Source organism: Equus caballus, chromosome 15, assembly GCF_041296265.1.
Source record: "Equus caballus isolate H_3958 breed thoroughbred chromosome 15, TB-T2T, whole genome shotgun sequence".
Lineage (NCBI taxonomy): Eukaryota > Metazoa > Chordata > Mammalia > Perissodactyla > Equidae > Equus > Equus caballus.
In genome coordinates, this window is record NC_091698.1 from 79,442,897 (window position 1) to 79,460,806 (window position 17,910).

The 17,910-nt window shown below is 39.8% G+C and overlaps 1 protein-coding gene across 15 annotated transcripts in view; it reads right to left on the reverse strand.

Annotated features, from left to right (window-relative positions):
* LTBP1 (latent transforming growth factor beta binding protein 1) overlaps positions 1 to 17,910 on the reverse strand; it is a 382,661-nt gene that overhangs the window by 244,276 nt on the left and 120,475 nt on the right. For all 15 annotated transcript variants that reach the window (XM_070236510.1, XM_070236508.1, XM_070236507.1 and 12 more), the window contains exon 4: positions 7,157 to 7,326. In XM_070236510.1, coding sequence (XP_070092611.1) covers positions 7,157 to 7,326 — 170 coding nt within the window. The remainder of the gene's footprint in view (positions 1 to 7,156; positions 7,327 to 17,910) is intronic.

The window sequence follows — 17,910 nt, forward strand, 5'->3', positions numbered from 1 at the left end:
AAACGTCTACAGTTACAAAAACAAAGAAAAAAATCTTTGGACCCAGAAAGTGTCTACCTACTGAATACAAAAGGCAATATAATATTTTTGAGCGACGAGTAAAGGAAAAAAATAGAAATCCAAAGGGTTTGTTTTGGGAGAGGATTATTCTGTAAGCCTCAAAAGCAAAGCACAGGCCTGCTTCAGTGCCTCTCGTGGAATGTAAGCCGAACGCGGGGGAGGAAGAGCTCTGCTTTCTGCTGGATCTGAGGCAGGCGGCTGCAATCCCGAGATGCACCTGTAGCCATTAAGTGGCGTCCAGTAAAACAAGGCACACAGCTGCCTGGTGCGGGTGCTTCCAGGCGTCGTTGGCGGGGAGCACACAATCCCACCCAAGCAGCCCAGAGGCCGTCAACTAAAGCCAACCACCGCCCTCTCACCTGCTTTATGATGCTTTTCTTTCTTCCAAAGCTTTCTAAATCTGTTTCCAGGATACAGATATTTTTAAATAACTATGATGTTTTTCACAAGAGCGACCACTGCCTTTTTAAAATCTTTCATTTAGTTAAAAAACTGGGGCTTTGAAAGAACAAACTTGTCAAGCACAGTTAGGGCTACAAGAATATTTTTAAATAGATACTTGCTACATGGATAATGTAAGCAGCTCCAAAAAATGTCTGGTATATGTGATTGAATATATATGTGTACATGTGTGTATATATCCACATACATATATATCACACAGTTCAATGCTTGCCTGTCAGAACAATTACTCACATATAACCGTATTGCAATTAGCTCTTAGGGAAGAAAGGTTTTCCTCCTAACTCCAGCCATGCAGGAACTTCTATTTCCTTTGTATGGGAATAAACGAGAACTTGGACAGCTGGGTTTCAGTTTCGGTACATTTCAATTTCACAAGGGACTAATGCTATGTAAATACTGAAAAATAGTGCAGAACTAAAATCGTAGACAATTACAACACAAAGTCTTTAAGAAATCTCATAGAAATATTTAAGAAAGGTGCTGAGGTCTTTACCTCAAAGTGGGGACAGACGGACGCACCACAAGGCAGTAATTCTCAATGCTAAGAGGACCTTTCTGTGAGGAGACTAACCCACGAGAAGACAAAGCATTCTACTTTAATTCCCTTTAGAACATTTCATGAGCAGTATTTTATATAATCTTGTTTATTTTGAATCAAAACTATCATTTCAACTCTAATAATGTCTTAATTCCCTAGAAACTATTTTCCCATTCAGAAGTAAAATCAAATAAAGCCCTCAGTTTCTGGCAGAGAAATCTTAAGACTGAGTAAGAATCATCCCTTTTTTCAAACGCAGGTTTTCTCCTTCCAAAATGTTGCTTTGTAGTTTCCTCCAGGCAACCTGTAAATTCACTCGTGTTATTTTTCCCTACAAACATCACAGTTTGATCACAGAATATTCTGGAGCCATACAGTATTTATTTCTCAATATCTTGAACTCAGTCTCAACACCCAGAAACATCCTTGGATTGGTTTGTTTATTATGAAATCTTGGGCCCTCGGGATTAAAGCCTCTTTCTCTGGCACGAAAGGCTGCCCACTGGGGAATTTGGATTACATAATCCTTCACTCTAGGTTTTCCTCCACTGTTGTTTTCATATTGCTGGATAAGCTTCCTAGAAGTGTTTATAATCAATCCCTGTCTACCATTTCCAAGCTATCTTTTTGTGTGTGTGTGAGAGGATGATTTGCCCTGAGCTAACATCTATTGGCAATCTTCCTCTTTAATTTTTTCACTTGAGGAAGATTAGCCCTGACCTAACATCTATGCCAATCTTCCTCTATTTTATATGTGGGATGCCTCCACATGGCTAATGAGTGGAGGTCTGCACCTGGGATCCAAACTCACGAACCCAGGCTGCCAAAGCAGAGCGCACGAAACTTTAAACACTCGGCCACAGGGCCAGCCCCTCTCAGGTATCTTTAACTGTGTGTGAGCACTCAGGAGGCGAAGAGAATGTTCATATTCACATACCTTCCTGGACTTGGATGTGATCAACTCCTGGATAAAACATAACCACCCACCCTCGCACCCCAACAGAGGCACAGTGGCCATGGCAAGACCGCACATGGAACTTTATCTACAGTCGGTAATACACCTTGTCCTTCGATGGAATCTGGATTCCTAAAGACATCACCTCAGCAACACCCTGGTGTTAAGCAACCTTCAGCAGGAGGCTCTCAATCATCAGTTTGTACACAGTATGCTGTTGCTTTGCTGTCTAGGCCTGTAAGCCAACAAAGACTCTGCCAGATATTACTGAAGAGTGGGTGATTTCCTTCTAGCTATCTTCAGGGCTAACATCCACACTGCCATATGGCTGGGAAACTGGCTCAATGTTCCTGATCCCACAAAAAATTGTGTGTGGATGACCAAGCAACTTCAGGAACTTCTCGATTTCGAAAAGGAAAAAGCACAGAGGTTTACCATCATTCCTTCTTTAAAGCAGTCTGTTTTCACACCTAGTCATCCTTTCAAATGCTAAATCATTTGTTAATTTTCATCAGGTTCTTGTAAGATCATTTCTGGCTGGTACAACTTCCACTGCCACTTAGTACCCACTGGATTGGTGTGGGGCCAAGCCCAAAGACACATTTACTTGCACATGACAAGCTAAAGGATGTCTCCATGCAGGGAAGGCTTTCAGCGCTACAGAATGTGTCTCCGTGGAATTTTCCTCTCCAAGTGCCAACTTTGTCCATCTACAAAGCATTGCCCTAATGGGGCTCCCAACCAATCAGTAACTATCAGAGAGGGCATCTCAGAGAACTCAAGTTGCCAGCACACTTGATTTCTCCTGCTCTCCTTTCTCTCTCCACATAATCTCTCTCATATCACTCACATCCTAACTTCAACATCCAAAAGAGGTTAGGGTGGTTCTCAAGACCAGACAGACTCTTCCTCACTCACACTTCCAAAATGTTCCTCCTCTGAAGATCTCCACATTGCAATTCATCCTTCCCATAAGGACCTGGCTCCAAATGTTCTCATCTGTACATTTGGCTGTATCCAGTTTCTATGCCAATGTTTGTCCCCTCTATGCAAAAGGTCAGGAAGTGGAGGATGATTTGGTCTTCCACACTCCAAAGCCAACTTCTATCCCATGGTGGGTGCTCTGAACTGCACCACATACACTCTCCATGTGAAGATTCTGTAACTGGCACTGGGCACGCATAGCATTTAATCAATGTTCTTGCCCACCTCCTTGAAGTGGCTGGCATAAAGCAGAAGTGTCAAAGCCAAACACTGCCTATCTCCTAACCTTCAGATTTGTTTTGCCAAAGCAAAAATCTTGGATGTTTCCTCTAACCCTTTGCAGAACTACTCTCTTCTCTCAGTCAGCACAACCAGGAAGATGCAGACAGTTTTACTGGTAACTTCTTTGCTATACCAGTCTATGACCACAGAAAATCTTCACTGTAGACACAGGAACTTACTTTTTTCAAGGGGAGATATACCATTTGTCATCAAACCGAGATGCTTTCATGTCTTATCCTTCCTGATGTCAATGCGAACACAGCCTGCTGCAAGGACCGGGAGAGGTCAGCACAGACCACAGGATCCAAGGCTCAGATGTCTCTTACGGTCCCAGTGTAGACAGGATAAGGTTTTCTCCCACCAGAGGTGGCCTAATGGGAGCCGTGTAGGTGCTTCCTGCACCACTGTGGCAGCTTACTTAAGCAGAAAGGTTATGTTTAACACTTAAAGTAAAAATAAAAAGTCAGCTGGTCCTAACTTTTCCTGTAATTTAACAGTACTATATGTTTGTAACGCCAATAATCAATCACTCTCATATCTCAGGACATCAGAAGATGATTGGCGATTCTTTTACAAGCCTAACTTGTATCTGTTTTAAAAACTTTAGGAAGGTAGTATATAAAAGACGACATTTGCCTTTCCTGACATTTAAAATTTCAGCTTTGTTGAATTTAAAGAACTAAAATTTCAGAAGACATCTTTAGAATATAACCTATTTAAAGTTAAGTCCACCTTGATGGGAAAACAACCGGACTTAGCAATGAGAAATCTGATTTAGAATAGTTTAAATTTCTAAATATTTCCAAATATTAAAGTGATATGATAGAAAAAGAGATTAAGTAGGTGAATATTTGAATCAGAGATTCCCTGGTCTTTTAGCTCTAGGACCGTTTGCATAATCTGCAAACCAGTTGTCAAGGGAACCATTTCAGTTACATGGATATTTCTGCTCACCCTGAAGATTTCCTTTATAAGTAACTCTACACGCTATACCTCAGTAAGCAAAATCCAGTGCTTACAACCCAGATGATAAAAATGTCCTTCCACCATAGGCTATAATAGAAATATTTTCTGGTTTTAACATTATCAAGCATCCCATGATATTTTTACTACAACAGCAGATAGTCCGATGTGGATACTTATTACCTTTAAGGTCTTTTTCTAGTGGGTTGTGCCAAACTAATCTCTTTACATGTGAGTTATTTGGGCTTGCTCCTGGACATGTGCTATTCTAATAATCGCAACTGACCATTTTTATAAGAGCGCCTTTCAAATGTTATCATGTCATTTCAACTTTTCTTCCTCTGGGTTAAAAAAACACTACTAAACCAAGCACAACAGAATTGGGTTTGCATACTCAATTCTTTCCCACAGGTTATCAAGGAAGACACTGGACAAAGCAGACCTCTCCACCCCACACCACCCTTAGGACTTCTGAGAGAATCAATGAGCTCCATTCCTTGAAACTTTTATATCTACCCGTTTGGAAATAATTTTATAAGTATTACTATGTTATTTTTAACACAACATTGCTTTTAGTATATTCACAAGTTTGTGCAACCACAATGAGCATCTAATTCCAGAACACCTTCATCAGCCCAAAAGAAACTCCTTGCCCATAAACAGTTACTCCCCATTCTCCCTCTCCCCAGCCCCTGGAAACCACTAATATACTTTCTGTCTGTATGGACATTTCATATAAGTGGAATCATAAAATATGTGATCTGCATTCCTGTGTGTCTGGATTCTTTCACTCAGTATACTTTCAAGGTTCATTCATTCTTCCAAGGTTGTGGCATCTATCAGTATTTCATTCCTTTTTACGACTGAACAACCCATTTGTAGGATAGACCAGATTTTGTTTATCCACTCATCAGTTGTTGGACATTTTGGTTGTTTTCAGTTTTTGGCTATTATAAATAATGCTGCTATGAACATTACTCAATTTTCTATTTTAGTATCCTTAAAGGTCCTGTCAAATTATCTCTTTTTAAAACTTTCCAATTAGCACTCCAGCTTTCAGTAGAGCTCTAGTCTCAGCAAAAAACATCCACATCTCCCATCCAGTCCTACCTATATGCCTGTTTCAGTTAGTTCCTTGGCCTCTTTTTAAACAATGGACAACTTTTAGGGGGTCTGAGCAGAGAACTCCCTCATTGTGATCATGTGCTGGTCTAAATTACTCCACTATTTATTTATTTAGTAATTTATTACTAAATTAGTCTAATCTCTCCACTGTGGAGAAACTACATTTAAACAGGTTGGGTTGAAGATTTATAGACAGTACAGATAAGAAACTTATCTTCACGGTCTTCTAAAATATAATTTCATCTTCCAGAAGACAGCTCAATAAAGTTTTGAGAGTTTAAAATATATACATACACACACACATCACATATAGAGAGAATTTTCACTCCAATAACGAATCATCAACAACCAACCAAAACCAGAGTCTAGTCTCTAGTCTTAATACCAGAGATTCTCAAACCATCTTTTCCTGACACCTCCATGGAGTTCAGAATTCTCTTAGTACAAGTGCAGGCTTTCAGAAACCTTCTTCCCATTTCATTCTAATTTTGGAGAGCTTCTAAAAAATATATGATCCATATACACTCCAAGGAAATAAGAAGTACTTCTTTTTGGTTAATTTTTTAAATTAAGATTATAAAAATACTATATACTCAGGGATATTCACACAGAACAGACTATTAAGCTTAAAGGATTGTTAAAAATGAGATGGAGACATCTATTGTTTTGCAAATGACTTGAGAGTTGTCTAAAGGGCAAGGAGACACTTTCCATGATTTCTCCATTCTCCCTCATAATCCCAATAAACCACGTAAAACTATTACTCTGGGGTCCAGCCTCAGGTCACAGACCAGAATTTTCTAAAAAGATGAAAAGTGGGATATACAAACGTTATATTACATACTTTTTGTTAAGAGACCAATTCTGAGGAAAGAATCATCGACTTTAGAATAGTGACCGATTCTGGGAGGTGGGAGTGGGCACAGGGAATCCACACAGACATAGACTTCTAAAGTGCCAAACAGTAGTAAAAATTCTATCTCAGCTATTCGCACTACTCTGGGTGGTGAAAGACAGTCCTTTTCAACCTCACCACTGGCATTCTCTTTCATTACTTATGGCGCAGGCCATCAGTCAACATGAGACAGAGCAGGAAGCTGCTGGAAAGAGCGTGCGCGTCTAGCTCCCGCCTTTGAGTGGTCTGCCGCCTCACTCCAGAACGTTTTCTCCAGATGCTGCCAGCAGACACTGTGTAATACCTAAACCGCAAATCATCACATTCCCCACCCTTTGAGCCAGGGCTTGTCCCTGAGCTTCCCACATAGTGAGATATTAACCAAGCTGGCCATTGATACAATAGCTCTTTACAGATTCAGAGTAAAATCTGCCATGCCATCTGCTTGACATACTAAAAAGTGAACCTTATAACATAAAAAGGTCCACTGTAGGTGAACCTCAGAGAGTAAAGCAGGACATTTCAGACATTTCACAAGGAATGAATCCTGGCTAGCTTACTAAAGAAAATATTTTATCAATGTAAACATGTCAGACATACAACTGCATCTAAAATTAGACCAAGTATGTCTCAGAAATGCAGCCATCTTGCAGAAACAGATCTGCAAGCAGGTCACTTCAGATTCTTTTCCAACATCCAGAAAAGCTGCCTTGCCTCAGAATAAGGAAACTGCTGCTGTCTGGTTGTTTTAAGAACGAATTTGGGTTTTAAAAAAATGATTCTTAAATTTTATCTACTGTGACACATGAAAGCCATCTAAACCCTGAACAAAGTGTTTCCAAACTATGATACTGTAACTTAGAAAAATGATTGACTGGACCGTACTCACACTGAAAAGGTGCCGCAACTTGATCCTGCCCGTATCTTAAAGGGAACGAACCTTCCGTGGACTGCTCTCCCGAAATCACCTTCTGGGCTGCAAAATACTTGGGCTTGAGCACATATTCCTGGGTCTGGCCATGATGAATCACCACATTCTGGGAGGAAAGGGGTGTCACTCTGGGAAGAAACAAAGTGAGGACAAAGAAATAAATAATGAACTTTTAAAAGTCAACTCAGAAGGAAAGAATAAGACATTAATTAAACGTAGAAGAAGCATAAATTCCACGGCAGACTCATTTTTTTCCTTCAAATACTATAGCCAACCATTCATCACATACAAGGAACTAACAGCTCTCCCTTGCAAACCTCCAACATAAAAGGGACTCTGCCCATCTATCCAGTGCCAGGATGGACAGACCACCACAGATGGATTCTATCAGAGGATTCAGAGCACAGCTACCATAAGCCTTCACACAAAACAGCACTTATATTTAAGAAAAAGAAAAAGACATATGCATGAACAGGTATGTACATAAAAAAGGTAGATTTTATATATACTGATAAATAATTGGACAGGACTGAAAATAAGGGGATTATGCAAGAAATTCCCGGCTTGGTCAGTTAAGCAAAATTAACCAAAAACAGTTAGAGCCTGTCCCGTACAGCGGGGCCTTCCTAATGCTAGGAGGGAAGACACTGAGCCTCTCTGAGCCTCACTTTCCTGATCTGTACCCTAGAACCTCAGCCACACAGGACTAAGAAAAAAACACTTGCAAAACTCTGAACACACAAAAACTGAAAAAGAAAATTTTAACTATCTTTTGAAATATAAATCACGATGATGACAGGGGAAAACACACAATTTGTTCTTGTTAACATTTTTTAAATATTTTATGCTGTATCTCATGAGACAAACTGCGCTCTTCAGGTTAAATGTTTCATAATTACTAGTTGCTAACAAGAATAACAACAACTCATCACTGTCTCGCTATCTGTTCAATAACAGAGTCAAGACCCCCGGGGTCTTCTGAACGTGATTACTGTGTTCTCACCCTCCTGGCCCAATCCTTTATCTTCTGTGACATTTCTCTTCTGCTGCATGTAATATATACTTTAAAATAATAAGCCTTTACCCAGATTTAATCATTTCTTGAGGAACAGAACTGAAATCATTAGCCAAGTAAGGCTAATAAAGAATAAAGAATATAAGGAAGGTATACTAACTAATCACAGAAAATACAAAGTTACTACTAAAATTTTTGGGACAGAGCATTTTAGCAGCAAACAGAGCCTTTGGAAGGAAACCTGCTCTCTGGCAAAATCTTGAATTTTATCAACTGTGACAAATTAAAGCCCTCTATACCAAACCAAATATTTCCAAACTACGACACTGTATCTTAAGAAAATGGTTGACTGGGCTATCCTCACACTGGTAAGGTACTGCAAAACCCCCAAGACTGGCCCTTATCTGAACAAGAGGAAGACGTGACACCATGACAGTTCAGTGTGAAAGTTAAGTTGTCAACCCACCAAATGCACCATCACACAGTGTCTCAAAAAGCAGTAAAAGAATCCGGAATAAACTCATTCTATTGAATTCAGTCTAGTTAGGGCTGATGAATGAGCTATTCTGTCCGTGAGAGACAAAGGAATAGAAGAGGCTAGGATTAAGGGTGCTACCCTCTGAACGAGTCAGCGGCCTAGATCTATCACTTTAAACCCTGCAGTTGCAGGAAAGCTTAGGAAAAATCCATCGTGGGCCTGGATTTTCCCAGCCACAATGCCATGGAAGGGCACTCCCTTTGTCACTAAATCAATGACCTAAATTACTAAAAGCCTAAGGCTTAACATTGTAAACACTTTTGTTTTGATGATGTAAGTGTTGGTTTGAACTTCAAGTATGTTTGGTTGGGATGGAGTAGAAAGTGAAACAGCTGGACACATCTGGTAGTGATTGATAAGAACCACAAGTCTATTATGTCAGCCTCATGGAAAGGAGGAGCTCTCCTTCTCATCTCAGGGGCAACTCGCTCTCCAGCTATGCTGTCACCCTGTCACTATGCTGCTCCAACCTACTGAGAGAAGTACAGGCTTGTACCCGTTCAGAAGAGGGTAGGACAGCATTCAAGAGACCGTGGGACTGCTGCAGGTAATTCCTACTCCGACCATGGCCCATCAAGACAGATGAGACTGTGTGGTCTGCCGTCTAGGTGAGGTCCTCCCTTCTCTCCCCTCCGAATCAAGGAAGTGGGAGGCAGCAAGAAATGAGCTGAAAGCATATGTATGTATGTATGGGTTCCTTTTTCGTAAACATAACAGAAAGGTAACAAACAAACAAATAAGACCAAGCTGTACCAGATCTAGAACTTGAGTAACAACCGTCAGCCATCACTAACTTAAGGAAATGAGTAATGAGTAATTACTCATCAGTGTAACGGTACTTAACTCTTACTACAGTGTAAGTATTCTGCAAGTTACAAGTACGGACCTACACAGAACTGCACTTCCCCTTTCCTCATCTCCTTCCCTTTTCTCCAGTGCAAGGGTATAAACACACATGCTCACAAAGACACACATGAACAGACCTAAGCCACTTTGCATCATGGCCCCATGGAGAAAAGCAAAGCCATCGTCAGTGACACCACCTGGGGCAAGTAGAGGAAACCATCCACTCACTCATTCTAAAAGTACCTATTAAATGTAATCACCATCCCACTCTCTCTTCCTCCCTTCCTCCTTCATGGTTGCTGTCTACCTTTTTCTCTAATTCCATCACAGTTATTTCCACTTTGGACCACCTCTCAGTCTTACAAGTACATATCCTCTAACTCTTCTTTTCCTTATCTTTTACCACATACTTCAGAAAAAGTCTCTCTCCCTTCATTTCAATTGGGATTTTCTCCTCTCTTCCCCACCTCAGAAAAAAAAGGCTTAACTATCACTAGAGAACACCAGATTTGTGATAGCATTATAACCATAATTTTTTTTAAAAAAAGGGAAAACTAAAATGTTTAAAAGAAAATTAGATTAAAAATGAAAACTGTAGGGCCTCTGTTTTAAATGATTTTTGAGCACTCATATCTCCCCTTTCCTCCAAAAACACCCTTAAAATTATAGGTAAGGAATAAAGAAAAAATCCAGCATTGACATTTGTTTATTATACAACAATACAACCACCCTAGTCATGAAAACATTGAAATACTCTGCTCTGATAAAGGGCTGCTGTGCCAAGCCCCTTAGTGCCCCTCCTTACCCCTCGAATAGGCCCCCCCAAAACATACCCTCAATCTCATAAGTGAGGAGTTGACATTTGGCAAGCTTGAGACCTCTGGATCTCTGACTGGTCAGTACCTGTGCCATACAGGAGATCAAATGTTTTGTACTACCCATTAATAAACACACAAAATAGATTTCAACAAATTTGTAAGAGATTCAAAGTGGACTGAGAAATGTTGACTATTGTAGCAGTGTGAAGGAAGTCTTGGACTAAACATTTTTCTAACCTCTTTTACTTAACTGCAGTAAGAAGTACATTTTACATGGAGATGGAGTACACATCTACATATATGTCTATTTTATATAACTAACAAGTTTTACAAAACAATGTTTACCCTTAGTATGTGCAGGACACTGATATTTTCTCCTGTAAACTATTTTTTTAAGGACAGTCTTGAACCACTACATTGATTTCATAACTCGATTTCATGACTCCCTAATGGGTTGCAACCAGTAGCTTAAGGGCACCACTGGAGACCCACTCTGTAAGAGCTCAGCACAGAGGAAGCAATCTTCCCAGGAGAACACAGAGGGGTTCTGGATACTGCAACCAAGTAAAGCCAAGAGTGATTATGAGAAGTAGGGCTGAACATTGGTATCTTACCTAAAAAATCTATATAGTCATGTGCTGCATAACACCACTTCAGTTAAAGATGGACCACATATATGATGGTGCTCCCATAAGATTAGAACCATACAGCCTAGGTATGTAGTAGGCTATACCATGTAGGTTTGTATGCGTACATTCTACAGTGTTCACCCAACAATGAAATCACCTAATGTCGCATTTCTGAGAACATATGCCCATCATTAAGCAACACACGACTATATACAAAGGAAATTTTCTCCCCAACTCTAGCAAAGAGAACATCCAGAAGCCAGGCTTCTAGCCCCCTCAGGGGAATAAAAAATGAATATTCTTCCCTAAAAGAATGGAACTACCTAGGGTGAACCACAAAACTTACTCCCCCAGAGTAAGGCCTCTCATTCTGACATTTCAGGTTCCCTAGCATAAAGACTGGTTTCTCATAAAAGGAAGCCTGCCAGGCAACCAGGAAGACAGGGAGCTCTGGGAGAATGATCCAGGGGGAAAAAGGGAATCATGAGAACGGAAAAGATGATTGAGCTGTCAGAGACACTTGACCATGTGATATTTGCAATTGGTGGAGTAGAAAAGTAAGAATCTATTCATATTTGATGCTAGGAACACTCTCCTTCAAGAAGCATATGGTCAACGGACACATACTGAGGGAGAAACCCAAGCACCCCATACTTGGCCTTGCATCGAATGGTACATCCACAGATACAATATTGCAAATGCTATAACTAACAGAAACAATCCAGGTTACCAACTTTGTCCATATATGTGTACAGAATTAGCTGGAAGAGGTCAGAAAATTCTGGAAGAGAAAGAAGAGAAGTGGAGGGAAGACTGAGAGGGCCACTGTCTTCATCTTATAAAATGTAGGGTCATGAGATAATGTTCACGACCTTGATAGATCAAGTTGACAGAAGAAATGGAGGTTGAATGTGCTTTTGGACTTTGCAGACAGAAACTATGAATAGGAAATAATGATTTTGAGAGGAAGAGTGAGGAGCAAGAGGTAAATATATAAGCTAAATCTTCATCTTCTATAGCATGAAGTTTTGAGACAACATCTCAAGGGAATACATCAAGAAATGGCTGGGTGGAAGTAACTGCCAGAAGGATTAAATGAGGGAGGGGTGGGGACGAAAAGAAAAGGAGTCAAGCAATAATGAAGGTTTCAAGCTTGGCTGACTGGAAGGATATTTTTGGTTCTTCCATGGGGAAAAGAGCAAAAAAGTATGCCGAGTTATGGCAGTGGAAACAAAACGCCAGTCCGTGAGGAAGATAATGATGTTGGCTTTAGAAATAGAAATGAAGGGCAGAGGTCTGGGGAGCAGTCAGGGAAAGCCTCCGAGTTTAGGAACAGTGATTTCCTAAGAGGGGCCAACTTCTTCAGAGGCAAAAATGTTTAAGAACATAGAACCACACAGTCTTGGAGGATATTCATACTTAATGGTGGGGACATAAAGAGAAAACAGGGGGGAAGATCAGAAGGGGAGAAAAACAATAAGATAGGTCCAAAAATGATAAATGGAAGAAAGTTTCTAGGAGGAAAGGACAGAGGACCACCTGCAAACTGCTGCAGAAAAGCAGGGAAATAAAGCAGAAAAGACCACTGGGTTGGGTAGTAGGTCACTGGCAGCATCAACAATGCAGTTTTGGTGGTGACAGGAGTAGAAGTGTAACCACACAGGGCGACACACTCGATAGGCGGTGTACTGGTGACACACGGTAAAGAAAGATGGAGAAAAACAGGCCAGAGGTTAGGGGTATGGCTGGCCAGCCGAAGACTTGAAGCTGTGGAAACCCCTGTGTCTTTGTAAGCAGAGGGGAAACAACTGCATAAAACCTCTTTCCTTAAAAGAAGGGATTAGTCACATACTGTTTACACTGCTGCCTTCATAGGGGCAATTTTTGGCACAAGAATGGACTAAATTTTTCCATATTTCTACTAAATCCATTATTTGACCTGTGGAGTGAGTGGGAGGATCTGGCAAAACACAATCTCCTTTCCATTTAAGAAAAGGGCTTTGAACGTCACAGAAGGGACCCTCCAACAGGCTATAAAATGTTTCCCACAGAAGGCCAGTCTGACACAATCAAACACTCTTCCCTATGATTAGCACGCTCAGGTTCACAATGAGGACTAAGAAAAACCGGGAGAGGAAACAGCACTGCAGGAGACAGCCACAGAGAAGTCACCTCCAGTCTTTCAGGGCTAGGTTCTCCCTAGAAAATTCAAGTGATCTCATGTGCCCCACTTGCATTCCAAGTTGTTCAGAGGCGTGGGAGAATGCTGCTCAATGAAAAGGGAGTGTGCTGAAGTAAATGAGAAATGCCAGCTCCGGTGTGACGGAGAAAACCTCTTTCCTTTGGACTTCAAGGACAATATGCACACAGGGGAAGACAAAGGAAAAACAAATCTCTAGGAGGATGTCACAAGGCAGAGTCTCTCTCAGACACACACACACACACACACACACACACACACACAGGTAAGGGGAGACAGGTATTTGTTATCAGTAACCCCATTCATACAGAATTATCTATCAGACCAAAAAAGAATTCAGAGGTAACAGGCTGCTGATGAGGAGACTGAAGGACAGCACAGACAGCACAGACAGCCTGCCAGTAAGAGGATAAGGGAGAGCTGGAGGATGCCAGAATAAACACAGTGGAAATAAAATGAAACAAGCAAACACAAAGTCATGAGAACATGAGGAAAGAAAAGATTACACTGAAAATATAAATGTAGGAGACCAGCAAAAATTCTTGTCTTAGACTTCAAATGAGATTGAAAAGACTAAAGAGATTTAGGAAATAAAATTAAAGAGGGTAGATATTCAGGGAGGGGAGGAAGATATGGAAATTAAGGGAAATTCGCTGGTCATCATTTACAAACACGGTGAACACAATCAAGTAGTTTTGGAATCAATTTTCTTTTACAAGTATTTTTTAACTGGAAGTGATTTTGTCCCCCAGGGACATGTGGCAATATCTGGAGACATTTTCAAATGTCAAGACTTGGAGCTAAGGGGCTCGCATCTAGTGGGTAGAAGGCAAGGATGCTACTAAATATCCTATAATGTACAGAGAAGTCCTCCAGAAAGAATTATCTGGCCCAAAATCTCAATAGGGCCAAGGCTGAGTAGCCCTGCTCTAAACATGTGCTATCACTAAACAACTCTAACAGACATGAGAGAAAAGCCAGTGGCCTCTGGGAGTAGCAATGAAGAAGTCTACAGAAATAATGAAGCCAGGCACACAGAGTTTGGACTTTAGAGAAGAAAGAGATACAAACTGTAAGCCTCCTAATGTGCCTTTTGGGAGCCCCATTAGGCCAGGGTGGTGGCCCTATACTCAAGTTGCCTAGGTGACAATCTGCAAGGGGAGCTGGAATATCACTGAAAATGTAATGGGATGACAAAAAAAAAATCATATTTACTAGAACTTCTTGCGGGAACAGTACGACACGTAGTTAGAGAGAATCAGTTGATAAACTGCTTAGCTTTGGGATGAGAGTATGCCATGAAAACATAGTGGGAAAATAATAGTCAGTCAGTCACTAAACTGCTTTCTAAGGAAGGCAAGTCCAATCAACTATACGGGTTTGGTTATGCTAAGAAGGTCACACGTGCTTAGGGCCAGACACGAATTGTCTAGGGTAACAGAGACAGGCTGAGTGCTGCACACACAGTCTCCCACACCGTCCTCAAGCTCTCTAGAGAAATATCTAACCTAAAGTGTCACACAACTGGCGCCCCCTAGAGGAACTCCTTGTCTTGGGACAGCCCTGGTTAGGAGAGATTCTTCTGGACGTGACTACTACATGAAAACATTCAAGGAATTCTCCAATCCATCTAATCCCAAGTTCCTGGAGGAGGGAGAACCATAATAAAAGAGCTGTAATGAATAGGAGACTATAAGGAACAGAGAGAACAAGGCCTCTTCTTGGAAAGTTTAATAATCATAACAACTTGGGAGATATAAAAAAAAAAAAAGAAGTAGGCTGAAATTAATTGCTTGAAAAAAAGTAAATTGTCTGAACAACTCAATTAAAAGTCAGGCTGTCAGACTGGATAGAAAGCCAGACCCAATTATATGCTGCCCAAAATAAATCCATTTTAGGTATAAAGACACAAATAGGTTAAAAGCAAAAGGATGAAAAGAGATTTACCATGTTAACAGTAATCAGAAAAAAGCCGGAGTGGCCATGTTAATAACAAGCAAAGTAGATTTCAGAGCAAAGAGTATTACCAAGGATAAAAAAGGATCATTTCATAAGGACAAAGGGTCAATTCATTAAAATGACGTAAGAATCCTAAAAAGTTGTGCACCTGATAACAGTGTCAAAATATGTGAAGCAAAAATTCTTTAAAAAAAAAGCCATGAGAAATATAACTTTGTAGTTACAGCTGCAGTTTCAATACCCTTCTCTCAAAAACTGACAGAATAAGCGCCCAGAAAATGAGTAAGGATACAGAAGACTTGAACACTATTAACCAACTTAATCTAACTGACATTCATACAACACTTTACCCAAGAACAGCAGAACATATTTTTAAAGTGCATATAGAATACTTACCAAGGTAGACAGTATCCTGGGCCATATAAAAAGTTTCTGTAATTTTTAACGGATTTTCATCATATACATTATATTCTCCGGTCACAGTGGAATTAAATTAGAAATTAGTAACAAAGGTCTCTGGAAAATCCTCCAAATATTTATAAACTAAAAGCCACACTTCAAAATAGCCAATAGGTCAAAGAAGAAATCAAAAGGGAAATTAAAACTTATTTTGAACTGAAAAATTAAAACGCAACCTATCCAAATTTATGGAATGCTGCTAAACCATTAGCAAGGAGTAAATTTGTAGCGTTAAGTACCTATATTAGAAAAGAAAGTCTCAAATCAATGACCTCAGCTTCCACACAGAGAAACTAGAAAAAAAATGAAAATGAAATCAAAAATAGAGAAAAAATGAAAGAGCAGAGCAGAAATTAAATAGAAAAAAATATAGAAATATGTTTAAATGCATCCATTCATTTAAAAAAAAAGTCATAAGTCACCTGTAGAGGACGTTAGATAATTCATTATCTGAAAACTGATCAATAAAATAATGAAACATATTATACCTTTATGTGATGGTTAATTTCGTCTATCAACTTAGGGAGTATATTTGGATAAGATTAACACTCACCCAATGAGTTGAAGGCCTCCCTAACTAAGAGGGAACTCTCCAGCAGACTGCCTTTGAACTTCCCCTGCACCCTTGGTTTTCCTGGGTCTCCACCTGCTGATCCACACCGCAGCTCTGGACTCACCAGCCCCCATAATCACATAAGCCAATTCCCCATAGTAAATCTCTATTATATATATACACATGCTATTGGTTCTGTTTCTCTGGAGAAGCCTGATATACCCTGCTACTTTCTTTATACAAACTGAACCTCAACCAAATAACTGAGGAAGAAGTTTCTGTTTGGAAAATTTTTCCAGCAAAAAAAAGAAGGAATGACAGAACTAAAACACCATCATTTGCAACCACTAATGAAACGTAGCCAGTGATCATCAGTAGCTGCTAACATCACAAAAAGAGAGACGTGCCCCTTGATGGAAGAGCACACCACCACACACGAATGAAATTGTCTAATCAAAAATCAAACGTGAATCTGATCAAGCCTCCAGATCTATATACCTTTTAGAGGAATTTCGGGGGGCAGGAGTACATGTTAATATTAGAGAGGTGCAATCAGCAAAATCTGCAGTTTCTTAATGAAGAAATTTGAAGGAAAAAAAAGGAGAGGGACTCACAGGTTAAAAGAGATTTCAGACACAACGAATCTACCATAATGGATGAATGTTATTTTGGATTCCGATTTGAATAAATAATCTGTTAAAAATTATGAAACACTTAGGGAAATTTAGATACCTGGATTTTTAATGATATTAAGCAATTATCATTAATTGTTCTAGGTGGGATAACGGTCTTGAAGCTATTAAGAGCCCTTATCTTTTACAGGTACATCCTGAAACATTTAATGATTGGCTGCAAAATAATCTGAGGGAGGGCGGAATGGGGAGGAATACAAATGAAACAACTGGCTATGAGCTGATAATTATGACAGCTGGTGAATGGATGCTTCGTTTCTTTATACTATTTCCTCTATTTCTTTATATGTTTAAACTATTCCGTAAGTTTACAAAAATATAAATATATGAAATTATCTTTCATAATTCTTTAAACTTATATCAAATGAGATCACTTATTTACAAGTATCCTGAAAAGTAGAAAACATTATATATGTGTAACACAGCAAGAGAGGAAAAAAAGAACGAAGGAAATTTCAGCAATGCACACCCTCTCTTTTCTTCTATTTTCAATTATCAAAGTTCATGCTAAAGAGGCAGCTAGCCTATCTGCAGAGGATGAGGTAACTATTTAAAAGCCCTGAAAAACACGGAAGACTAAAATCATCAAAACTTTGAACTGAGTTATTTATCAAGTAACTATGGAAGGAAATATTGCCAAAAAAGTCCTTAGCTTTGTCAAAAATGAGCTGCTACATTTGCTTACTTGGGACAGTGTCCCTGAACACAAATTAAAAAGGAATTGCAGCCATCTCCTATTTATCTAAATTCAGAGGCCAGAGAAAGTCTAAAAACAATCCAAGAAAATTCCAAAATGTAAACAATAATTAAGGGCTTCTACCCTATTGAGGAAGTGCCAACTGCAAGGTTTTTCCATCAAATTCTAGGAACCAACTCCAAACTCCACCACTTACCAGGGAAGGAAGGGGAACCACCTCAATTTCCTCCTTGCAATGCAAGAGTAACAATAGCCACCTCACAAACTTAGCGTAAAGACAAACACAAAATGTGATTTCTCACAAAT